The sequence below is a fragment of the Atta cephalotes genome (genome assembly GCF_000143395.1).
Source record: "Atta cephalotes unplaced genomic scaffold scaffold00011, whole genome shotgun sequence".
Lineage (NCBI taxonomy): Eukaryota > Metazoa > Arthropoda > Insecta > Hymenoptera > Formicidae > Atta > Atta cephalotes.
Window position 1 is genome coordinate 5,364,691 of NW_012130075.1, and position 27,303 is coordinate 5,391,993.

The 27,303-nt window shown below is 35.9% G+C and overlaps 1 protein-coding gene across 1 annotated transcript in view; it reads right to left on the minus strand.

Annotated features, from left to right (window-relative positions):
* Nucleotides 1–345: 345 nt before the first annotated feature.
* LOC105617153 (lachesin-like) overlaps nt 346–27,303 on the minus strand; it is an 86,475-nt gene continuing 59,517 nt past the window's right edge. Inside the window, exons 6-8 of the mRNA XM_012198723.1 lie at nt 766–914; nt 621–680; nt 346–467 (exon numbers count right to left, since the gene is read on the minus strand). Of these exons, the coding sequence (XP_012054113.1) occupies nt 346–467; nt 621–680; nt 766–914 (331 nt within the window). The remainder of the gene's footprint in view (nt 468–620; nt 681–765; nt 915–27,303) is intronic.

A 27,303-nucleotide genomic window follows, 5' to 3' on the forward strand; every position in this document is an offset into this window, starting at 1 on the left:
ACGTACGTACTTACGTAGTAGGTAAGGAAAGGTAAAGGTAAGGAAGTTAAGTTAGGTAGTATACGTAGTAACTACTACGTTACTTTATTACTTCTCTCTCTCTCTCTCTCTCTCTCTCTCTCTCTCTCTCTCTCTCTCTCTCTCTCTCTCCCTTCCCCCCTCTCCTATTCTCTTCCTTTCTCTCTTTTCTTTCTGTTTTGAGCATACTTTTGCTTTCATATATCTTCTATCATATCTATCATATCATTATCTTTCGCATGCGCATTCTCTACATTCTTGTCTTTCTTTGGCACAAAGTCATCCGGCACTAAGTAGCTTAGCGGTGACCAGCAGTGGATGTCTTCTTCACCGTGGCCACAGTATCGGTATGAAAAAAGACATCGATAGGATGTGCGACAAGCTGCTACTTCCGTAGAAATCGCCGACGCCGCTACTGGCACCGGAACTTTGAGCAGCTTCAGCTAAACCTAGAAGAAAATTATACCTTTTCACTGAAAAAAAAAATGCATAATCGATAGCGGTCGCGATTGCACTGGGAATCAATCGGGCGCTGAACCTTACCGAAACAAACAATAGGATTGATAATGCTTATGAATAATGAATCTGCTATTTATACTTACCACCGATAATGGATACGTGATCCTTCACTCGAGATCCTCTTTCGAAACCAATTTTAATTTCTGAAAATGGACATCACGTAAATTTAAAAACCTTAAAGTATATAAAAGGCGTATAACAGGCGTTATAACTGACAGGTTAACTCACCATACAATCTCAAAGTGCCGTCTGCTTTTCCTAGGCTATTTGTTGAAACGCATTTGTAACTACCGACATCTCTATCCGTAAATTTTTTGATTAAGAGCCACATCAGGACTGTGTATCCCGTTCGTTCCTCCCGCACGTTGTATTTCGGTCTACGAATCATACAAATGTTATGTTAAGTATTAGAATATTCTAGAATGGAAAAGAAAATGCTGGGCAAAAAACGGGAGAGAAATAGAAGAAAAGAAATGGAATTTCCGATACGGATGTATGAGTGAGAAGTTAAGCGATACTACTAATGAGAAAAAAAAGCTGAAAAAGAGATAATTCGACGATAAAAAAATGTGAAAAAAGCGCGCAAGAATAGTGAGAGGCAAGGAGAGTTTCTTTGAAGAAAGAGTTTCTTTGGAGTGCAAGAGCAAACAGAGAAAGTAGAGAAAGAATCCTGGAAAGAAAAGAAGAGTTAGAATCAAAGCGCATAGAGAATAGCGGGGAGTAAAAATAGAAGTTGTTTTCCAATAAGGACACAGTCAGATACAGTGTAACACAGAGAATCATTATATCCTTGTTGTTTGCCTAAACAAGGATGAAACAATTCACTGTGTGACAACAATTACGAGTGTGTTACTTAGTGTCTGACTGTGTCCTTACTGAAAAGTATCCAGAGACTAGAAAGGAAGGTGCGCTTCGATCGACGAAGAGACACTTAAATAATGTTCCCACACAGAACGCTTCTGGCAGGCCTGCCGCCGAAGATCTCCTTTCTAATCTCTGAGTACTTTTCAGTAAGGACACAGTCAGACACTAAGTAACATAAGAGATATGCGAACTTCGAGCATTTGCAAGAACATGACGACCTCCATGATTTGTCATGTGTTTGTATGTTTGTAAGTACAAATTATTAAGTTTAGATAATAATGATTCATTATAAAATGTTATGCCAAAAACTAATATTATAAAATTATGCCAATAAATAATATTATAAAATTAATGTGAAAATATTGTAACGTATTCCCCTAACTTATAATGTACATGACTTTATAACGCATAATAAATAAATAAAAGTGATATCTTGAAAATAATAATACGGCTATTGCATGTCAAATTGTAGAAATTCAGGGATTTTTTTTATGAAATATTTCCCAAAAGATCGAAAAAAGAGCTCAATGAGTTGTGAATATTCCACGAGTGAATTACCTATAGATTCTAGTTGTATTTATATTTACATACATCTAGCGAAGTGAATATATTAATATATATATATATATATATTAGGTGTACAACTTTGCTTCCGCCGTTTTCTTATAGATGGCTTTAGCGGTAAGTGGTCGAAATAAATAGATCATAGACGTCATATAATAAACTTGGACATCTGTCAACATAACCCCATAGAAACATTAGTCGATTTGTGTCTGCATCATAAAGTTATTCTCGATTGAAAATGTCAATTTACGAGCCAAATTCTCGTCATTTGCGGGAGGTTTTAATTTTTTGCTTCAATATGAAGAAATCTGCGGCTGAGGCTCATCGAATGCTCTCAAATATTTATGGTGAGGCTGCTATTAGTGAAAAAACGTGTCATGAGTGGTTTCAATGCTTCAAGTGATTTTGACGTCCAAGGTCATGCTCTGTATTTGGTGGGACCAGCTCGGCGTAGTGTATTATGAACTGTTAAAACCGACTGAAACAATCACAGGCGATCCGTATCGAACGCAATTGATGCGTTTGAGCCGAGTATTGAAAGACAAACGGCCGCAATACAACGAGAGATACGATAAAGTGATTTTGCAGCATGACAATGCTCGACCTCATGTTGCGAAAGTGGTCAAGACATACTTGGAAACGTTGAAATGGGAAGTTCTACCCCACTCGCCGTATTCTCCAGACGTTGCTCCCTCTGACTATCACTTGTTTCGATCAATGGCACACGGCCTGGTTGACCAGCACTTTCGGTCTTATGAAGAAGTAAAAAATTGGATCGATTCGTAGATAGCCTCAAAAGATGACCAGTTTTTTCGACGCGGGATTCGTACGCTACCCGAAAGATGGAAGAAAGTGGCCAGCGATGGACAATACGAATCATAAATGTATAACCAGTTTTTTACAATAAAGCCTCGAATTTCGGAAAAAAAACGACGGAAGCAAAGTTGTACACCTAATATATATACATACTTAACTAAATTTCTGTTTGTCGCGTCTTTGCTTGTGTGTGTGAGTGAAAATAAAATACGGTTGCACCATTGGTTCCATCGTATTCTTGCAACATCGCTATCAATTAATCCCGTCGCGGCTTCAGTCGCGTATTTCTTACTTGAGAATCTCTATGAAGACACGGAGTTAGCATGCATAAAGAAGAAACTCGCTCGGAAGGACGGTTGGCAGCAGGAAGATGTGATGTAAATGAAATATAGAAAGTAGACTCAAGCAGATCTAACAGAAAGTGTTCAGCAGAAAGAAGCAGACAAAGGGAAAAGTAAAAAGAAGAAGTGGAAGAGAAAAATTGAACGGTGCGAAATCGAAAACAGCAGAGAAGAAAGAATAGTAAAAGGAAGATAATAAAAGAGAAAAGGATAAGGAAAGAGAAGATGGGAAAAGAAAGAAAAGTACAAGGATAATAGACGAGCTGTAAAAAAGGAAGAGAGAAAGAAGAAGGAAAATGGGCATTTGAGAAAAGTAGAAAGATAGAAAGATCATTGAGGAAGGGGGAGGAGCAGGAAATGACGGGTTTAACAAGGGAGATTAGGAAAGAAATGAAAGAGTTAAAAGATTAGGGGAGAAAAACGAAAGAAACAATTGGACTGAAAGTCCAATTGTGAAGGGAAAAATGAGGAAAGAACTAGAGAAGAAGGGAAAAAAATGGAGGGAAAAAAGAAAAAAGAAGAAAAGTAGACGAACTAGAGAAGCGGATAGAAGAGCAAATGTGAACAAAGGAGAAGGAGAAAAAGGAGAAGGAACAAAAAAGGAGGGGGAGAGAAAAGAAAGAAAGAGAGTGGTACAGAAAAGGAAAGATTGAAGCAGATAGCAAGGAAAATGGAGCTGAAGAGAAAAAAGAGGAAAAAGAACATAGTATTATATTCGCTAAGCATTATTCGCTTTGTGTAACCAAATCGCCAGTCCAAATGAACACGCACTCTCGAATCGTGCGAATAAAAGGATATTAATAATAATTTTATAATATTAATTAAAAAGGAGAGAACGAGAGCACTTATTGAACAACTTATACAAGCAAAGCGTCCATAAATTGCAGAAAAATACCGGAACGATCAGAGCATGTCCAAGCGAAAGTAACGTCTCAATCATTAAATCTGTCAAAATCAAACAATTGAGTTGCAACCCGTTTTAGACGCGCCCTTCATATTTCGATTCACTCGGAGACAACACAAGTATTGGCGCGGGCTAGTTATCAAGGCACTGGAGGAGAAGAATTACCTTCTAAGTAAATGTATTTAAAAAAAGAGATGTAGGATTTGATGAAAAGGAAATTCTAGAGGTAGGGAGGAAGTAGGATAATAAGAGAAAAATGATAGTAGTCATATTGAGTAGCAAGGAGGAGAAGAAAGAGATAATGAAGAAAAAGATATTAAAAGATAGAAGATAATATTAAAAGATAGAAAGGAGAAAACAGAAGATGCCAGAACATGAAAAGAAAGAAATGCAATTCCATTTAAGAAGAATAATAGAGAAAAGAGATGTAAAGAATACGAGAGTAACATATGGGCATATACAGATGGAGGGAAAATGGTGAAGATGGGATAAGGTAGATAGGACGCTGAAAACTGTAAATGAGAAGGATAGAGTTAGTGAGAGCAGGAAGGGGAAGAAAAATGAGGGAAAAGAGAAAGCATGGTAAGAGGGGAAAAAAACGAGGAAAGAAAAGAGAACACGGGAAAAGGAAGGAAGAAGAGACGAAGGGAAGGATGTATTCTGGAATTTAATGGGATTGTCAAGAAGATATGAAGAATTCTATGAAGAGTTAATAAGATGGAATATAATAGGCTTAGAGACATGGAAGATTATTGAAAAGGAGATTATTGAAAAAAATATAATTGAAGACATCAATCGGCAAGAAGGAGAAATAAAAAAAAAGCAATTGGAGGAATAGTGAGGAAATTAAAAAGGAGATTGAGGAAATTGAGGAGAAGCGGAGGGAGAAAGAAAAAATGATGGTGTCGGTACAGAGGACAATAAAACTGGAAGGAAAAAAATGGAGGATCATCATGATCTATGTAAAGGGAGATAAAAAGAAGAAAATAAAAAAGCCAATGGAGAAATTGGAGATAGAAGAAAGAAATGAGGAATACATTTTAATAGGCGGAGATTTTAGCGAGGAAAGGGAAAAGAAGAAAGTTAGTAGGAGGAAAAGAAGATCAAAGAACAAAAAAGTGAAGGATGCAGAAGAAAAAAGAAGTTTGCAGAAAAAGGTGATGAAAGAAAAAGGATAGGGAATAATGAACGGAGCGAAGCCAAGAAACGAGGAAGGAGAATTAAAATATATAGATAATAAGAATTTTACTGGACCATATATTTGAAAATTCAACAATAAAAAAGTAATGATGAATGAAATTTGACCTAAATATTTAATGCTTAAATAATTCAATCTGTATATACTATATTTATATATTACTTGTATATGTATCATATTTATAGTCGAATTGCACGCCGAATTGATTTTCCGGACTTATAAACGCAATCGAACTACTGTAATAGCATCATGTTCAATCAGACATCATATTAAAAACATATTAATTTGCTGAAAAACTGTCAATAAATTTATTGCGAAAAATATTACCTCGGCCGAAAGTCAAACTCGGATCTCTTATTCCGTAAAAGCGTCGTAAGTCTTTAGATTAAAATCTTTAGATTAAAATATATGTAGAGGAGAGGAATAGGTGATTATGTGATGAATAAAGAAGAATGGAGAGAAGTCAGAAGATTGGAGATAGAGGAGAAGATCAGATCATCAGAATGGACAGCAAATGGCGAAAGAAAGGCAAAAAAAGAGAGAAAAAGGAAACAGAAGAAAAGTAATGAACGAGAAAAATAATGAACTCGGAGGAGGAAAGGAGGAAAAACTAAAGGAGATAAGAAAAAGAAGGAGAGGAATATATGAAGTATTAAAAAGAATAATAAAAGAGAAGATAATTTGAAAAGAAAAGGAGAGACGTTATGAGACAGATCATGGTGGAGCGATGAGGAATATAGAGAAAAGAAGAGCAAAGGAAGTAGAAATTGAGGAAAAGGAAAAGAAGGGAGAAGAGGAGGATGGAACACATATAAGGAAAGAAGAGGTATAATATAAAGAATTATGTAATAGGAAAAAGGAGGAAGGCAGAAAAAGATTGTTGGAAGAGGCAAGGAAAACAAAAATGCGGATGTTTGGAGAGTAATAAATAGAAAAAGAAGAAGACGGTTGGGATGAAGAAAGGAATTAAGACAGAAGAATGGAGAAAACATTTCATAAGATTGTGGGATGGAAGAAAAAAGAAAGACAAACGACAAAAGAAGAGGAAGAGAAAAAAGAGTTGGAAGGGGAGAATCTGAAGATATAAGAGATTGAAGGCCAGTATTCATACTTGGATCTTATATTTAGATCATCTTAAGTATTAGTCTTAAGATATCATGAATCAATCAAAGAATTGCGTTAACATCTTAAGATATTACTTAAGGATCTTAAAATAAGAACTGATTATAAATATCGCTCTAAGTATACAACAAGAGAATTGAAGAAAAAAAATAATAGTAATAAAAAAAGATGGACTAATGAAAGAAATGTGGATGTACGGGGGAAAAAAGATGAAGAAAGTGATATGGAGAATATAAGAAAATATGAGAAGAAAGAAGAATATCAGAAGGATGAAAGAAGGAATAATAATTCCCATAACAAAGAAAGGAGGATGAGGAGAGAGCTGAGGACTGCAGAAGAACCCTGATGTTGATATATTAGCATAAGATATATTAGCAAAAAGAATAAGAAAGAAGATGGAACAGAAGAGGATACAACCAGAAGATTAAGTAAAGAGAAGATTTAAAGAAAGGAGAGGCACAATAGAAAATATATAAGTGATGAATCACGTGATGATAAGCAAAGAGACGAAAAAAAAGGAAGAAAAGGGATAGCATATTTTGTGGATCTGAAAGCGGCATTCGATAATGTTGAGAGAGAAGAGGTGTGATGGTGAAACGAGGAATGAGCGATAAACTGAGGAAGAGAATTGCAGGGTTATATAAAAAGAAAATATTAAGTATAATCATATGCAAGTCTATAACGGTCGAAACTAGATCTTTCAATACTTAAATAATTCACAGAGCATTGTACTGTAATATGTGTAATTGTAATATGTGTACTGTATATATATATAGAATGTTGCAGACACATACTAGATAGTACGACGGGTTGTGCGGCAAACTTTCATGGGCAGGCGCGGTTTAATAGGTAACACTCTGTACATGCATATGTTGTAATTATTCAAGCTATGTGCCAAAATTTTTCCGGACTTACAAACGTAATTAAATTACTGGAATAATATCACAAATTAAATTAAATTGACAAGCAAATTTTAATTATAATAATTTTTGATCTTCAATCCGATATCATATAAGAATGTTAATATGCTGAAAAACTTTAAATAAATTTATTGCGAAAAATATTACCTTGGTCGAGACTTGAATCCGGATCTCTTGTATTTCATATGAACGTTCTAAGCCATTAGACCATCGAGGCCTTAGTAATATTCTTCGCAGTAATTAGTATATGAAATAATAATGCTTCTTGCAGGCAGCGTGTATAAACAATAATAAATGATTTTTATTATGATCGATATGAAATTAAATACTAAGTTTAAGCCTGTCGATCCAAGCTCTTTCAATGCCAAATAATTCACAGTAAGTATATAATATACAGGGTGGCCCAACGAAACAGACTGTATAACTCCTACAAAAATGATTTTTCGAAAAAACGCAAAAACATGTCGACTTCTATTGAGAAGGGGACATTTTTTGACGTATAATTCTTATCCTCAACTTCAACCCCTAAGCAAGGGTGGAAATCTAAAAAGTTCAAATGGGAATGGGAATCAAATGATATGTCATTAGGAAGGTCTTTCAATTCCCATTCTTACATTTGATTTTTTAAATTTGATCAATTTATTTAGAAGATACAGAGTGTTAAATCTAAAACAAACAATTTTCATATCTTCAAACTTCTTTTTTTATTATCTATCGAATCAGTTTATAAATTAGTTGCAAGGAGTCTAAAGACATTCCATCGTAAGTTAGCGTAGCAATTGTTCGTTAACAGACTTCTATACAATAATAAAGATTCTACTCGAAAGATCCAGTTTTTACTGTCTAAAAGCTCAGAAACTCATACGGAATACAAGAGATCCGGGTTCAAGTTCCGGCCGAGATAATATTTTTCGAAATAAATTTATTTAAAGTTTTTCAACACATCAACTTATTATGATATCGGATTGAATATCGAAAATTTGATTGTCAATTTAATTTATTAGGTGTACAACTTTGCTTCCGCCGTTTTTCTATAGATAGCTTTAGCGGTAAGTGATGGTCGAAATAAATAGATCATAGACGTCATACAATAAACTTGAGCATCTGTCAACATAACCCCATAGAAACATTAGTCGATTTGTGTCTGCATCATAAAGTTATTCTCGATTGAAAATGTCAGTTTATGAGCCAAATTCACGTCATTTGCGGGAGGTTTTAATTTTTTGCTTCAATATGAAGAAATCTGCGGCTGAGGCTCATCGAATGCTCTCAAATACTTATGAGGCCGCTATTAGTGAAAGAACGTGTCGTGAATAGTTTCAACGCTTCAAGAACGGTGATTTTGACGTCCAAGATCATGCTCTGTATTTGGTGAGATCAGCTCGGCTAGTGTATCATGAACTGTTAAAACCGACTAAATAATCACAGGCGATCGGTATCGAACGTAATTGATGCGTTTGAGCCGAGCATTGAAAGACAAACGGCCGCAATACAACGAGAGACACGATAAAGTGATTTTGCAGCATGACAATGCTCGACCCCATGTTGCGAAAGTGGTCAAGACATACTTGGAAACGTTGAAATGAGAAGTCCTACCCCATCCGCCGTATTCTCCAGACGTTGCTCCCTCTGACTATCACTTGTTTCGATCAATGGCACACGGCCTGGCTGACCAGCACTTCCGGTCTTATGAAAAAGTAAAAAATTGGATCGATTCATGGATAGCCTCAAAAGATGACCAGTTTTTTCGACGCGGGATTCGTACGCTACCCGAAAGATGGGAGAAAGTAGTGGCCAGTGATAGACAATACTTTGAATCATAAATGTATAACCAGTTTTTTTACAATAAAACCTCGAATTTCGGAAAAAAAACGGCGGAAGCAAAGTTGTATACCTAATAATTCGTAATAAGTGACGAATAAAAATAACGAGTAAAAAGTAACATTAATTACTTTTTTTAGTAACGAATGTCTTTCAACCTGTTATAAGCAACGTTTGACTTCTCTAACTTTGATGTTATTATAAAAAATTCACAGTGCCATTATCATCGTTATTATAACAAGCTAACGATTAACAAAGTAATAGCGTTACAACTTACAAATAATACATTATTTGCCAATTCTATAAATAATTATAATTATGAGTAATTGTGATTTTTAATGATGTAAATACAAGTGCATTATTTTTATGTATCAATTGCATTATCTTTTAATAGCCCTTGGATTATTTTTATTAAATTATTAAATATAAATTGCGTGTCAATTTAAATTGTATAATCTACGTACAACTCTATATTTAACTTATAATTTTGCTTAACAAAATTGTGAATCGACATTTACTTTAATTGCAATTATTTTAATTGCAATTATTTTAATTGTAATTACAGTATCATTGCAACCAAAAATTACTTTAATTGCAATTACAGTATAATTGAAGCGTAATTGTAACTACATTGTAATTATAATTAAAATAATTACAATTGTAATTAATTACACTTATGATTCAATTTTACTTACACTTATGATTATGCCCAACTCTTTAGCGAGGCGATATTTACATTGGCACATAAAAAATATCGCTTTGCTGCTCTGCTATTTTTGATGCTCTAATCTGAACTAGGTATTAGTTATTATTAGGTTATTAGTCGTATTATTTTTCTGAAATTCCATTTTTCGAAATTTCGATTGTAATGAAGAAGCACTCTTATTTTATTGAGGTAAGGCAGCGAAAACATCAGCACTAATTTGTCTACACACAACTCTTATTTGTCAAAGTGAAATAAGCGACGATTGATCCCAACCCACTCTCAACTATGGAGGGTCTAGGGTTTTTCGTAATTCGAAATAAAACATACACATATAATTGATTCTATCTCTCACAATTCATAATCAGAATATTTCTGAGTATTTTTGGAAAATGTTCCAATTTATATAAAAATTATGAGAAAAATTTTCATAAATTGAGAAGTTACCACCTTTTTACATTAATGTTCACAGTCCATGCATGATTAACGATGACTAAATGTGGAAACACAATAAAAAACCAGATTCTTTCTGGAAATCCTGGTGAAAATTTTTCTCAAGATTTTTCATATATGTTAATTATAAAATATCGTAAGATTTCTAAGATTTTATGTAAGTATAATTTCTGATAAAATGTTATAAAATCTAAAAAATTTGAAAACATTTTTTTAAAAATTATGGGATAAAAAATTTGAATTCAGAATTTCAGAATTCACTTGTATGAAAAATTCTAAGAGAAGATATAAACTTTCCGAGTATTTCTGGAAAATGTTCCAATTTGTATAAAAAATATGAGAAAAATTTTTAAGGAAAATACAGACAATATGAACAGAAAATAAGGATTTCAATCTATCAAGAAACATTCATTTTAGTATATATAGTTTCCGATATATTAAAATTTGTTATGTTTTCTGTTTTCATTGCATGTGCTTTTCATTGTGCTTGTAGCTTAAAGTTTACGTCCGCTTAAAATTACATTTGACATACAAGACGAAAAACTGAATTTTCAGAAGTTGTAAATAAACAGAATGGATGTAAAAGAATTTGATAGTTATTATTACATGTAAGTGCGTAAGGTTCCCGCTCCTTCCCCTTCCATGTAAAACCAAAGTTAATTTATTGTTATAATTTATTTTTAAAAATAATGTAACTTCGTCAAAAATCAATATTGAAATGTTTAAAACAGCATTTTAAAGATTGAAACTTCTACTTTTTAAATCGGTACTTAAAGAATCGGTCTTAATGATATTTTGTAAAGTTACATAAACATAAATGAAGACGCAAATCTTAAAAATTTTTACGAAATTTGCAAAGTTCTACAGCGCGAATTAAAAATTGTACACAAATGCGATTTATATCATTCGAAAGAGTGAATCTTTATCTTTAATTTCTCTTTTTATGAAACTTCGATTTTCTTTTTCACCGCGTTATTCAACATTGAATCAAAAATGACTTTTTTTTGTTTCAATATTGAATAACTCGAAAGAGTTCAATAAAAAAGTAAATTGAAGGTAAAGATTCACTCTTTCGATTGCTGTAAATAACATTTTTGTGTGAATTTGATTTTACGCTTTTGTAAAATTTGTACAAAATTTTCACATTTTATGGATACCCATATGTGTACGTATAGCATAAAGGATCAGTCAGATTGAAATATCAATTACCGATTTCGAAAGTAGAGAAAGTAGAGTTTAAGCTTTAAAATGCTTTTTTAAACATCTCGTTTTATACATCTCTTTTTTAAACCTCTCAAAATAGTCGCGAAGCAATATTCGAAAAAGCATTTTTAAAGCCATAACAAATTTTTGTAATTAAGTTAGTAAGTTTAACACTATTCGGCGATCCACCATTAAATCTAGATCTAAATTCAATCAAGCAAATCTGGGACTTTCTTGACCGCCGATTGAGAAATCTTTCGAATCTATAATTTGTATTCTCAAAATTTACAAGAATTGAGTGATATTTTGCAACGAATCTAGCATGAAATTTCACAGAATTTAATCCGGCCATTTATCAACATGCAAATACGCTGTCAAGAAGTGATTTGTCATAGAGATAGTAATACTCAATTTTTAACTGTGCACACACACACACACACACACACACACACACGCACGCACGCACGCACGCACGCACGCATAATACAATTTAAATTATACTGAATTCTTGTTTGAATATCCAGCTAAGTACAATAGATGATAATGAAGTTCCTAATTTTGGACAATAGCCTAACGATGATTGAACTGATAGCATTTGTCTTATTGTTTTGTCTATTTGTCTTATTGTTGTTACAACGCATCAATTTTGATAAGTATTGTTACATTGAAGATAATATAATCTTATAGTCGAACCGTCTGTAATTAGTGATTGACATATATATTATTTTTTATTATACACCTACATCTGTGTCGGCTCTCATTGGCTTCACATTCCTTTATTAATTGAACTAACTTAATTATAAAAATTTGTTATGACTTTAAAATGCTTTTTTGAATATCGCTTCGTGACCATTTTGAAAGATTTAAAAAAGAGATGTTTAAAACGAGATGTTTAAAAAGATATTTTAAAGCTTAAACTCTCTATTTTCGAAATCGGTAATTGATATTTCAATCTGACTGATTCTTTATGAAGCTATACGGATATAAATGAATACCGGTCAAATGTGAAAATTTTGTACAAATTTTACAAAAGTCTATAGCATGAAGTAAAATTCACACTAAATGTCATTTACAGCAATCGAATGAGTGAATTTTTACCTTCAATTTGCTTTTTATTAATCTCTGTACAATTTTTTTTTGAGTTATTCAACATTGAAGCAAAAAGAGTTCTTCCTGTTTCAATGTTGAATAATTCGATAAAAAAAAAAACGTACGAACCTTCATAAAAAGAGAAATTAAAGATTCACTCTTCCGAATGATGGAAATTGCATTTGTGTACAATTTTTAATTTGCGTGGAATTTCGTAAAAATTGTTAAGATCTGATGTGTCTTCATTTATGTTTATGTACTTCTTAAAATACTTCATAAAATATCATTAAGATTTTTTTTAAGTACCAATCTGAAAAGGAGAGATTTTAAGCTTTAAAATACTTTTTTAATCACCTCGATACGATAATTTTTGTCGAAGTTACACTATCTTGAAGTATTGTATGTCTATTTTTATAGGGTGGAATAAGTGATTCTTTAATTTTGTTGAGTAGTGTAAATCTCGCTTTGTATACAAACTTGAAAATCTATATGGAGCTGCACTTGACGTGAAAAGGAAAACCTTAAGGTCTTATTCCTGTACTGTATGAACTAGCATACGGTGCAATAGGTTAGAGCAAAACATACCTTAATCAAAAAGTTCCCGGAATTCATTCAGAAAATTCAAAATACAAGTTTTATTCATCAAAAGTGATATTGTCCCCTTAAAAGTACTCCCCACCAACTGCAACGCACTTATGCCAGTGCTTGATCCAGCTCTCGAAACATTTCTGGAACTCTATTGTCGGTATAGCCATCAGAGCCATCTTCGATTTTTCCATTACCTCCTTTCGGCTGTTAAAACGCGTTCCCCGTAATGGTTTTTTGACTCGATCGAACAGAAAAAAATCGCAGGGAGCCATATCAGGTGAATTCGATGGCTGTTGGATAGTATTCGTTTCGTTCTTGGTCAAAAATTCACGGATAATGATGGCACTGTGCGTTATCATGATGCAAAATCCACGAGTTGTTTGTTCACAAATCCTTTCTTCTTTGGCGAACTGCTTCACGCAAACGTCTCGTAACGCCCAAATAATACTTCTTATTAACTGTCTGATCTTCTGGCAAAAATTCGTGATGTACAATATCGTTGTAATCCATGAAAACCGTGAGCATCGCTTTCTTTTTCGACTGAAAATGATGTGGTTTTTTTTGGTCTTGGCTCATTTGAAGCTTTCCATTCACTCGCTTGATGTCTGGATTGCGTGTCGTACTCATCAACCCACGTCTCGTCTCCAGTAATGATGCGTTTGATGAATGTTGGGTCGGATTCAGCCTTGGAAATCATGTCTTTGGATGACAACGCGGTCCCTTTTTTGCATGAAATTCAGTTCCTTCGGGACCAACTTTGCATCAACACGATGTAAACTCAAACCATTAACTACACTGTTCTGAATGGATCCAATGTTTAAGTCCTCTGCCAGCTCTCTGATAGTTAATTTGCGGTCATTGAACATTTCTCTCACTTTATTGATGTTTTCATCGGTTTTCGATGTCGACGGCCTGCCACTGCGCTCGTCATCCTCGACGAACTCATGACTACTTTTGAAGCGTTCATGCCACTCATAAACAGCTGTTTTCTTTAGAGTATCATTGCCGAAACAGTTTCCCAATATTTCCAAGATTTTCACACCATTGAATCCATTTTTAACGCAAAATTTAATATAAACTCGTTGTTGCAAATTCAACTTCATTTTTATAATTGTAAAAAATCGAAAATACGTGCAGAGGTAGATGTACTCAAGACGGCGTAACTTTTACAAATGTCAAGTTATGGTGATAAAATTTGGTGGAAATGTCAATGATAGATGTAGCAACCTAACCAAAAAAATAGAACTCAAATCAGCTGACTCAGAGCATCACCTGGTGATAATTTCGGGAATTTTTTGATTAAGGTTGTATATAGGTACATTTGTTTCACTTCAACTTATTGCGCCATGTGCACTTCAGACAGTGCAAAAATAAAAATACAGACCTATAAGGCTGGTTCATAGTCGGATCTTATATTTAAGATCGCCTATAGGCGTAAGTAGTCATGAACCAATTGGATTCATATTAGCATCTTAAAACTTAAGATAAAAACGGACTGATGAATACTATCCATTACAGTACTATTACATTTTCTCATTTTCTCTTTCAATCCTTTCTCTCAGAGGCAGACTTCGTTCGCATGCGCGAAACGAGAGAGAACGTATCAGGGCCAAAATGGATCTTTTTCTACATGAGAACTGAGAACTGCCTCCATTCTTAGAATTCCAGTTTAGACCATGATATAAAGATAAAGACTCGTGCACATGCCCCTATAGTCAATAAGAATTTTTCACAAACGTACGTCATTATTAAGCACGAAATTCAAATATATGCTTTATATAATATATGCTTTTAATATTTATTTATATTTTTTTAATATTTATTTATTATTTATATTATTATTTTTATTTATATTAATATTTTTTATATCATATGCTTTTTAATTCAAAAAATTTTCCAATTCCTTTCAATTCGACTCATTTTTTTGTCTTATGATGGTAATTTCCGCATCCTTTAACTGCACAATGCATTTTGAACATAAAATCACTCGAACTTTGTATTTATTCGGCATGTACTGCACATGTATTGGCGATCATATTTCTTTGATACGTTTCATTTCGCAAACAATCGAATCTATTCGAGCGTGACGTATGTCATAACATATGCTTATGTCTGCGCAATGCTCTACCATCGGACAAGCCCTTGTCTTTATATCATATGGTCTTTATATCAGACTTTATATCATGATCTTTATATCAGACATACTATTGGCTCCTGTACACTGAACTCTTGCCGTGCGGCAAAATGTGATGCAGCAAGCGTTTCCATGTCCAGTGTGCAAAAGCCATCAGTTTATAACTGTAAAAGATTTCTTAAATAGTCAACAACTTAAATCATAGACCTTATAAGTAAATGGACTAACAATTGGTTATAGTTTCTGCAGAAAAACGGTCTCTGAGAGTATTTACGTGTTACTGAAAAAGTAAAAAGGATTGATTGAATGGATTGTGAGAAGAACAATTGTGAATTTGTGTGATGTAAATTTAAGAGAATTTGCATAAATTTAAGTGAATTTAATAATAAGAAAGTGCATAAAGACAAAGAGGCACATACTATTATTCTAATAAAGTTAGTTACAATAGTTAGCTAGATCTTTATTGCATTCCCTTGAAGTTACAAATATTGTTCAAAAAGTCATTACGTTTTTTCCAATAGATGGCGTTGTCCACGTTTATTTGTATGCGAGCGTGACATGAATGTCAAATGTTTACGCGCATTTTATGCGTTACACTCAATCTAAAAATCAAAAAAAAGTTGACGCGATTCGGTCGAGTTTTGTGCTTGCAATTGTGGTTCAAACATGGAGAATTTTGAAGAGCATATTCGCCATATTCTGTTTTATTACTTCAAAAAAGGGAAGAAAGCAACTGAAACAAGGGAAAAGTTGCGTCGAGTTTATGGCAGAAATGTCATCAAAAAAAGGCCAGTGTCAGAACTGGTTCGCCCGATTCCGTGATGGTGATTTTTTAGTCAAAGACGCTCATCGCTTCAGTAGGCCTTCCAAGATTGACGACGATGAAATGAAAGCATTAGTGCAAGCAAATAAGCATTCAACGGTTTGGGAGCTTGCTACCGCTCTAAAAGTGTCCGTTGGAAGTGTTCATGGTCATTTGAAATCGCTAGGCTTCGTAAAGAAGCTCGATGTTTGGGTACCGCATGAGTTGAAAGAAATTCATCTGACGAATCGCATGAGCGTCTGCGATCAATTCATCAAACGCGAAGAAAACGATCCGTACGATTCTTAAAGCGTATGATCACGGGCGGCGAAAAATGGATTGTTTACAATAATATCAGCCGAAAAAGAAGTTGGAGTAGGCAAGATGAAGCACCGGAAAGACAAGAAGATTCATCAAAAGAAGGTGCTGTCAATGTGGTGGGATTGGAAGGGATCAGTCTTCTATGAACTACTTCCAAAGAACAAAACGATTAATTCCGATATCTACTGTGAGCAGCTGCAGAAATTAAGTGATGCCATCACATAGAAACGTCCCGAGCTAATCAATCGTAAGGGTATGATGTTTCACCACGACAATGCGAGACCACATACAAGTTTGGTCATTCGGCAAAAATTGTTGCAATATTGTTGGGATGTGTTACCACATCCATCGTATAGTCCAGATCTTGCATCATCAGACTTCCATCTCTTTCGCTCCTTGCAAAAACTCCTTGAATAGTAAAACTTTTGCTTCTGAAGATCTCATCAAACAGCACCTAGACAAGTTTCTCGCAGAGAAGGATGTTTTATGAACGTGATATTATGAAGTTGCCCGGGAGATGGCAGGTCATCGAACAAAATGGCCAATATATCATTGATTATAATGTTCATTACATATATTAAATAAACACACCTAAAAATCAAATGAAAAAAACGCAATGATTTTTTGAACAACCCAATATATACAACAATAACAATATCACAAAGTTTTCTTATCCTATCTTAATCTACTTTACCGTATCTCTTTCTTCCGATGTAATATCTCTATATCACTCTTCTATTCTCAAAAACTACAACTCATTAATCCTCCTCGCCTTTTCCTTCCTCTCTTACTTTTTTCCTTTTTCTCTCTCTTCTCTCTCTCTCTTTTCCATTTCTCACCTTTTCTCCCTTCATTCCTTAACTCTCTTTCTTTCCTCTACTTTCTTCCCTTTTTCCTCCATCTCTCTCATCCATCCCTCACTCTTCCCTTCTTTCTCCAAAATTTACAACTTCTTGTCAGCTCCTATCATTCCCTACATTCCAACGCCTACACTCTTTTTATATATGCTTCCATGATTCCACTCTCATATAGCCTACACTTTCTTTCCTCTTCTTTCTTTCCTTTCCAATATCTCTCTTCCTTCATCTCATTCCTTAATCTAAACCTAACTATCCTCCTATATCTCTTCTCTTTCCTTTCCTTAAATATGCCGGAATCCCCCCTCCCCCTTTATCCATACATATATTACATTTCGCTTTCTTTTTTTCTCATATTTCCTCCTTCCGCATTTCTCTTTCTTCCAGCTTTTCGAACCTTTTCCATCTCCAGCTTTGCCAGCTTTCCAGCGTCCTGTCCTCGAAATATTGTCCCTTTTCTTTCTCCCAATCTTTTAACTTTCTCCCATTCTTTACATCCCTTATCTCTTCCAAACATAACTGCGCCAAAAAACTACCCTCTCCCCTCTTCAATCTCTCCTCGAATCTAAGCTCTTTTTTCCACTCTTTCTCTTACTTTTTCCCTTAATATTTCCTTCCTTATCATGCAGCTTGGCATCTTTCACTCCTAACACCTATCTTAATATACCTTTATCCTGCAACTTCTCTACCCCTTCCCTCTTTTTTTAGCCCCAGATTTTCACCCCATAACTTACCATAGCCCAACGCATCAAATATGAAGGCAAGTCAATTTTTAAAAAAACGTAGTAAAAATATTTTTTTTATAGATTTCTTTTTATTTGTCAGCATAGTCTCTTTTTAGCTCGATATACTTAATCCAAGAATTCTCCAGCCATTCGAATAATATGATTTGTCTAATCTTTCAAAATAAGCTTTTGTTTCGGCGATGAACTGTTCTCTGGTGAATCTCTTTCCTCCGAACCATTTCTTCAGATTTGGAAATAATCGCAGAGGACTATATCTGGCGAATATACTGGATGGAAGAAATTCATAGCGGAATTTGTTGAATTTGACCAGTGCCGGGCACGTATGAACCCGTGCATTGTCTTGATGGAAGAGCACTTTCTTTTTCGCCAAATGGGAACGTTTTTTCTTTAAAATGTTGTTGAACGGTCCAATGAGGCTACGTAATAATTGCCATTGATCGTTTGCTTCGACGGAAGGTAATCGATATGAATTATATATTGAATTATATACCGCGTGCATCCCAAAAAACTGTGGCTATTCCTTTCCAGCCGACTTTACGGTCTTCGTCTTCTTCGGAGCTAGTTCACTCCGTGAAGTCCATTTTGACCTTTCCTTCGTCTCGGATGTGAAGTAATGGATCTGTGAAGTAATGAATATGTTTCGTCCATCGTAATGAATCGACGCAGAAATTCATCTGGATTACGTTTTTGTTGAAACATGTCCAAACATTGTTTTGAAATCGTCACAGGGTCGCGCTTACGGGTCACAGTGAGCAAACGCGGCATCCAACTTGGCGATAGCTTTTTCATATCTAATTGTTCGTGCAAAATTGGAATTACTGTCATGTGATGTACCTGTGGCCTTAATAAGCTCGCGCACTTTCACTCGTCGATCAGTCAAAACAATATCGTGGACTTTATCGATTATTTCTGGCATAGCAGCCTCAATTGGACGTCCCGAACGAGATGCATATTACATGTGGATGTACGACCACGTTTATATTCATTCACTCAATTGTATACAATCGCAAACGCTGGTGCAGATGAATACTATCCAACTCGGCTTTGATTTCTTTCGGCGTTAAACTTTTCATATGTAGATGTTTGATCACTGCATGAAACTTGTTTTTTTTTCATTTTGCAAAAAATACAAAGGTTATTCGCTTTAATCGTTTACAGAAATGAAACCACGCAATGAATTCCGCTCAAAATTTGACAGTAATCAGCTGAGAGATGCTACTTGTCAAAAAGTAATGTGATATGACACTACGAGTGCCCTTTGACAGATTTTCTAAAAACTTACTCGAAAAAACTTGACTCGAGTTCGTACTATAGCCTTCTCTTTTAATTATTGCCGAATCTCTTTTTCCCAATCCTGCACCTGTCCCATTACCGCCTTTCTTTTACATGCTCCTCCTGCCTTTCATTTCTTTGCAACGTATATCCCAGATATTTGAAAGATATTCTTTACCTCTTCTATCACCTTACCCTTTCATCTCCAGTCCATCTTATTGCTCTTATCCCCTTCCTTCCTGAATCTCATTATTTTAATTTTTTCTCTATTTCTCCGATCCCTTCCTTTCAATATACTCCTCTAACCTCTCTATCATACTTTTCATGCCCCTTTCATCCTTCGCCAGTAAAACTATATCATCTGCATAAGCCAAACCATATACTTTCTTGTCTCTTAGCTTTACTCCCCCCTCTCCTCATTTAATTTTTCCCATTTTTCCTCCAGGTCTGTCATCAGTATATTAAACAATAAGAGATTCAATGGATTGAATTCCTACTTTATCTCCCTCGCTGTTAAATAACTTTTTCCTAATTCCCTCCCTACTCTCACTCTACTCTTTGTTTCCCACATTTCTTCCTTTTTCTATCAACCCTCCCTTACTCCCCTCTGTCTCAATGCCTCTACCAATATTCCCCACCGAATCAAATGCCGCTTTCAAATTTACAAATAATGCTATTAGTTTTCGTCCTTTTTTCTTTACTTGCCTATTTATTAAAAAATTCAATACATATATATTATCTAATGTTCCCATCCCTTATCTGAGGCCCGCTTGATTCGATGGAAACCCTTTCCCTTTCACATCCTCCCTCAATTTTTCCGCCAACACCGCCATATACAGTGATAGCATTCCTGTAGTCCCTTCCTGTCCTTTTTTCATTACTGGCACTACTACATTACTCCCTCTTTCCATTCCTCTGGTCACCCCCACCTCTCCATACTTACATATCCTCCAGACTTATTCTTCTATACCCTCCCCCCATACTTCCATACCTTGTTCGGAATCCTGTTCACTCCTATTGCCTTTCTGTCTTTTAATTTCTTAATCATCTTTTTTCTTCCTCCCTACTCAGCTCCTTTTTCATCTTCCGCTTCCTCCTTTTTTCTTTTCCCCTTTCCATTCTTCCTTTCACCTCCCCCCCCATAATAACTCTTTGAAATAATTCTCCCATTCTCTAATCTCTATCCTCTTATTTATCCCTTTTCACTTCTTCCTTTCTCTATTTACTATTTTAAATACTTGTTTTTTATATCTCATTTTTTGCTTTCTTCTCTTTTCCATCTTCTCCTCTTTTTTTTGGCTTCATATAACTCTTTATATTCTCTTTTTTCTTTCCTATATTCCTCTCTTCCCCCCTTATCTTTTCTCCACTTCCTTAATGCTCTTCTCACTTCTGACTTCTTTTTCCTACATTCTATATCCCATTATCCTCTCCTCTTTCTTTCTTTTCCTCTTTCCAATACCTTTCTTATTCTCCTTTTCACTTCTTTCAGACTCTCATGCACGTTCCCTTTCCTTCACTCTATTCTCTCTAACATCTGTTTAAATACTTCTCTACCTCCATCATCCCATACTCCCTTATATGCTCCTTTTTCTTTCCTTCCATATCCTCTTCTTCCTCTTTCTTACCTCTCTTTAGTGAAACTACCAGTGGATGATGATCCGAATTTATTGTTTTACTACGTAATACTAATATTATTAACTACGTAATTTACTACGTAATACTAATATTACTACGTAATACGAATATTATTATTTTACTCCTATTACATTCCTATTTAAAATTGATCATCTCTTCTCTCTTATAAATTCTACCAACTTACTTCCATCCTTTTTCTTTCTATTCACTTGCTTTTTTCTTCCTTTTCTCCTTTATTCTTTTCCTTTATTCTTCCTCCCTCTCTCCTAGTTCTCGGGGAGAGATCATTAAAATTCCCCCCCCCTCTCCTATCACTGTTTTTACTTTTTACCCCGTCTTCTTTTTCCTCCATTCATTCTGCTAGATCCTCCAATTTTCTTTTCATATCCTTGTTAACATACACTCTCATTTTTACCCTATTTCTGCCTACTTTTATTCTTCCCATTATCATCCTCTCCACTTCTTTCTTCTCTTTCTCCCTCTCATACCCTATCATAACTCTCTTCTAATACCTATCACCTCCCATTGCTCTTCCATTTTTGTTTCTCTTTTTTACGGCCTGCATCCTCCATATATATCCATCTGATAATCATTTTCTTACATAATTCCATCCTTTCTCCTCCACTCATGTTTCCATCAACACTATGGGATCTTATCTTTTCAAACTTGCTCAAAAGCTCTCTATTATTCATTACTGCTACATTCCCAAAGCTATCTTCACTCTTTTTTCTCTCTCTCTCCTTTTTTCCCCATTTCCTTCACTCTTCCCTCTTTTTTTTTCAATTCTCTGTTCCTTATTTCCTTCTTTCTCTCTCTCTTATCTCTCCCCTTCTCTGCACTCCTCTTTATCCTCCTTCCCTTTTTTCTCCTCTCTATTTTTATTCCCTTTTCTATCCCTCTCCCTCTTATCCCTGTCTCTTCTTCCTTGCTTTCTCTTCTTCTTTGTTCTTTTCTCCAACTTTAATCTTTTCTCTCCCTCCCCCTTTTCTTCCCCTATCATCCCTTAATTCTTCCCTCTCTTCATCTCATTTCTACTATTCTCTTTCAATCCCCTCTGTCTCATCCTTGCTCTTCTCTCCTCCTTCACAATCACCTGTCTCATCATCTACCTCATCTCCCTCTCATTCCAAGTCATGATAGAGCTTGCGGAGCCCTCTCTTGAAAGATCGGCAGGGTTGGAAACGGAGACACCAATTACAAGGATGCCGATACAGAGCGAGTCTCCCGCAAAATCGAAATCCGGGAGAGTCTCCGAGGGAGCCGAAGGAAACGCGACCCAGTCGAATTCCGCGCGCTAGGACGCAGGATGCGTGAATGACACGGCTCGCGGAGCCTGCAGGGCTTTGCACCAATTAGACGCGATAAGGCCCCCTTGTGGAGATAGCGATCATTGATGATTCCTTCCGAGAGGAATCAGCGTTCGGCACTTATGCTGTGGCGAGCGAGTAGCACGGAGGAAGGACGCAGGACCGAAAAAAAGTCAGATAACAAGCTTAAGATCTGACAGGAGGATTACCGGAATGAGACGATCGTCTCACAATTGTAAGGTCGCCAATTTTCATGTCTGGGAGGCGCGCATAATTATCGTTGTCGGATTTTGTATGTAAGACACACACGGAATTGTCGCGCGTCAGGTTTTCGTTTATATCTGAATATATCGCCTCCCGTGACGACTCGTTATAAGAAGAGTTATTTTCCGCGTCTGTCATAGCCTAGTCATTTCCATTAAGTCTTGTCTCATATCAATTGTATCAGAACTTTATATCATGATGTTTGCGTGGTATTTATCTATTTCTGATATTTTGTAAAAAGGCTCGAAACCCTGTGAATGAGCACGAGGTCACGCCGTGTTTGTGAGGATACCGTAACCGTCTCCTATCTCAACTATCAGAGCGTCGAGCTAATATTCGTGCGATTTGCGAAGTGTTCTTATGTGGCGTGAGCCGTCGAGAGTTAATACATACTGCGTAGAGCGCATCGAGACATGTGCGAGACTAAAATAACGCATTTCGCATACTGTTGTTGACTTTGTCAACGAGTACGAGAGTCGGAGATTAATAAAATATATTTGTTATATACTTCTCATATACTTCTCTATAATTGTGATTTATTGCCGTCGCCCATGCGTTTCTCCACGCGATCCTTTATCCTCGTTCGCGAACCGCTATCTCTACCGCTATCTCTACCTTTGCGAGGCTGAGCTGCCGATTACGAGAGTCGTCGATGTTCTCAGTTTGGCAGAATATTGTGTGGAGAATATCCTAATTAATTTCGATAAAGAATGGCTCACTCGAGCCCAACTATCATTTTCGAAATCTTACGTCGCCTCCAGAAATGGCCGCGTAAAGACACTTTTTGTCGCGTTTCTTTTAAGGTTAGACGAATCCTCATTGTAAAGAATGGAACCCTATCGAGTCGAGAAAAAATTAGCTGTGAACGCTCGATGAAGTTGCGCCAGTTTGCGAGTGCAAATTTGGCTAAGTCAAATCTTCCTCAATCCAGACATCTCTTCTCTTCAGCTTCCATTCTTTATTATATTTCCCTTCTCTTCTAAACTTCTTAACATCATCCCCTCTCTTGTTTACTCGCCTCTATCTTTCTTATTTTCTCTATTTTCCCTCCCCCACTTTTATTCTTCCCATTATTTTTTTTATCTTCTCTTCTATTTCCCCTTCTTCTACATTTAACCTTTTTATATAATAATATTTCTTTTCCTTTCCTTCCTCTCCTTCCATTCATTTCTTTTCTCCAATCTTCTTATCTTTCCATCCATCTTTCATTCCTTTCGTCACTTCTTATCTCATCCCCGTCTCTTTTTTTCACTCCCTCCCCTTTCCACTCTTCTTTCCCTACCTTTTCCTACTTTTCACTTTATCTAATTCCCTTTCTAATATCTTTATCTTTTCCATCATTTCCTTCTTTTCCTTCTTCCATCCTTCCTTCTTCTTCTTCAACTCCTTTCTTATCCTGTCCACTTTTTTTCTCATCATCTCCTTTGCCCCTCTGCTATCTCTCTTATTTCTTTCTTAATTGCCGTTAATTCTTTTCTAATTTTCTTCCTCATCTCCTTGAACATATCTCTCATCCTTCCTTCCTGTCTCATTTTGACTGGTGATCTTATCGTCTTCTTACTCTTTCTAAAAATCTCCTCTACTATTTTCTCCTTCCCCTTCACCTCTACTATTTTCTCCTCCCTCCCTCCCTCTCTCTCCCCCTCTCTCCTTCCCGTCCTCTCTCCTTCCCGCCTCTCTCCTCCCTTCTTTCCTTCCCGCTTCTCTCCCTCCTCCCTCTCTCTTTCTCTTTGTCCTTCCTTCTGCGCTATCTTTTTTCGAACAGACTCAACTTATCCATATCTCTTTCGAACCGATCGTCGTCCCTCTCTATTCTCTCCCGAATATACTTTCCCCCATCATTCACTCCTGAGCTTCGTTCCATCTCCCCGCGCGCCACGTGGTCGATACCTAATACTTCCCTTAATCTCAATCTCTTTCTTCTCTATCTCCTTCTCCGTTCACAATCCTTTTCCTGCACTTCTCTCCACGCTCTCTCGCCCTTCTCTTTTCTTCCTTTCTTACCTTACACTTACACCTCTATTTCTCTCCATCTTCATCTTTTGCTCTGCCTATTCACAAATCACTATTTATATCATCCACTTTACTCTATCACACCGGAAACAGAAGTCCAACTATTATTCTAATAACTAATGCTGTGTACTTTATTCTAAAATATAGAGTAAAATTATCTATCATAAGATATTGACCATGGAAGATTGTAAAACTGCTAAGAATATTGATGAATACTGTAAGTATTGCTGATTCAATATTACTGATTAATATTATATTGACCATATGTTACCTTTATTATAAAAACTCTTTTCTTGTTGTTTATTACATATAAAACAAAGATAGACCATATTGATAGCGTGATTCTTGAAGGCACGCAATAAAGGATCCAAAATTTTAATACATTATAAAAAAATATTCACTAAATAGATGTATGTACGATAAAGAAACTGTTCTTTATTGTATATACGTCTATACTCTTGATATGTACGGAAATTTGTAAAGCTAAAATTGTTCATGGATGTATAACTATCACGTAAAGTGCAGTCCTACACAACTTTCAAACTTCGTATGCAAAATGGAATTTAATTTATAAAAATTAGATTTTATTTTACATGAGGAAAAGGGAGGGAAACCATACACACACACACACACACACACACACACACACACACACACACACATGCACGCACGCACGCACGCACGCATGCACACACGCATATGCGCATTGCGGACGATTTCGCCCTTCTCATATCCAATACTTTATTTTGTCTACAATATCGTATTTCCTACTCGTTACGCTCTTAACTCCAGCACTCGACTTCCTTTGTTTCGTTAGTTCGTCCACGGCTCCATGTACAAAGTGAATTGGCCAATAATGCAATGCATGATTTTGCCTTGGCCGGTAACATAAAGATGAGGCAATTGTTTCAAAAATGTCGTTGTCCCTTCAAAAACTGCACGCCTACGCCCGCAGCAAAGATCGTGCGCCAAGATGAATAAAGAGGATATTTGGATATATGAGTCAAACCATGGAAATATACAAGGTGTAGCATTCCGCTGGTTGCGCAGTAAGAACGTAAATTTGGGACAAGATGTGATTGATTGTTTCCGTATTCTATCGCTATTATGCCCAGATATGTGCATAAAGACAAAAATTGTATTGATGTTTCCATTATAATTGCTGTCGCCATTATGGGCAATATTTCATTTTGTATCCACCATGAGATAAACTATAGTAATTGAAAACATAAGGCTCAGCCGAAATCTGCGACTTTACAAAAATATTCAAAAGAGCTACACTCGAATTGAGTCTCGGTCGAGTAAGAATAAACGATTGCAATGCGACTTTACTTGTAGCACCTGACACGAGGAATCGCAATGTGGCCAATTACAGCGAAATTATGGCAAAATACAACATGGCCATTTCTAACGGATGGTCATTTGTAACTTTATTATTTGCTACGTGGCCATTGCAACGTGATTAATCGCAACACATGGTCAAATGTAACATAGTCAAATGTAACATGGTCAATGTTACCAATTGCGACGTGATCGATCGCAACATGGTCATTTGTAACATATGTGCAATCGCATCGTGTCCAATTGCAACGTGGTCAATAACAACATGGCCTGTTGCAATATGTGTTCAAATGCAACATGGTTATTTGTAACGCGTGGTCAATTGTAATGTGGTCATTTGTAACGTAATCAATTGCAACGTGGTTAATTGGGATAGTGGCTAAATGAAACGTAATTAAATGGAACGTTCTCTAAAGAAACAAAATGCAGCATAAGAGTGAGAAGAAGGGTGAAGATTTTGAGATTTGGAAAAGTGTGAAGTAAGGATGCCCACTGAACCTGCTCTTGTTCAATTTGGTCATAGCCGATATAGAAATGGTAATGGAGAAAGGCTAAAACAGAAAGATGGAGAGAAAGTTTGGACACTGATATATACAGGTGACCTGGTATTGTTAGCAAGAGAGGAGATTGAGATGGAGATGATTAGAGAAGATTAGAAAAATATATGGACAGGGAGAAGGTAAAGATGATTGTAGGAAGGAGAAGAATAAAATGATAAGACTTAGAAAGGGAGGAGGCAGGGAAATGAGGATAAAGTGGGAATGGAAGAAAGAGGTCGTAGAGAAAGTAAAGAGATAAATTAAATATTTAGGGTAAACACTATAGAAGATTGGACAATAGAAAGAGCATATAAGAGAAGCAGTGAGGAAGGCAATAGTGACAAAGAGAGGGATGTGAGGAAAAGGGAGATTCGGAGAAAATTGGAAAGTTATTCGAGATGAATAGAAAGTATAATGCTTCATATAGCAGTGCTTCATATAGCAGGAACCAGTGGAAAGATAGTGGAAGAAAGAAAAGCAGAAAGTAATGAGATAGTGGAGAGAAGACATACAGAAACAGAAGAGAGAGGCAAAGATGAGAAAATCGAGAATGAATGCTACAGGCTGATTAGAATGGGCCAATACTTAAGGGAGAGAAAAGGAAAGAAAAGTGATAGCAGGAAAGAAAAGGGATAGCAGGGTTTAAGTTAGGAAAGATGAGAGGGGGAGGGGGGAAATATTGGGAGGAAGAGGTGAAATGCAAACGCAGAATATGTGGAGCTGAAGAGATGCGAGTGCTTGTGCTGGAGAGAGAGATAGGAGAGATATTGAAAGAGAAACGAAGAGGTGACGATTCGATGAGACGGCTGATAAGACGGTAGGAAACGAGAGAGAGAGAGAGAGAGAGAGAGAGAGAGAGAGAGAGAGAGAGAGAGAGAGAGAGAGAGAGAGAGAGAGAGAGAGAGAGAGAGAGAGAGAGAGAGAGAGAGTAGAGAGAGAGAGAGAG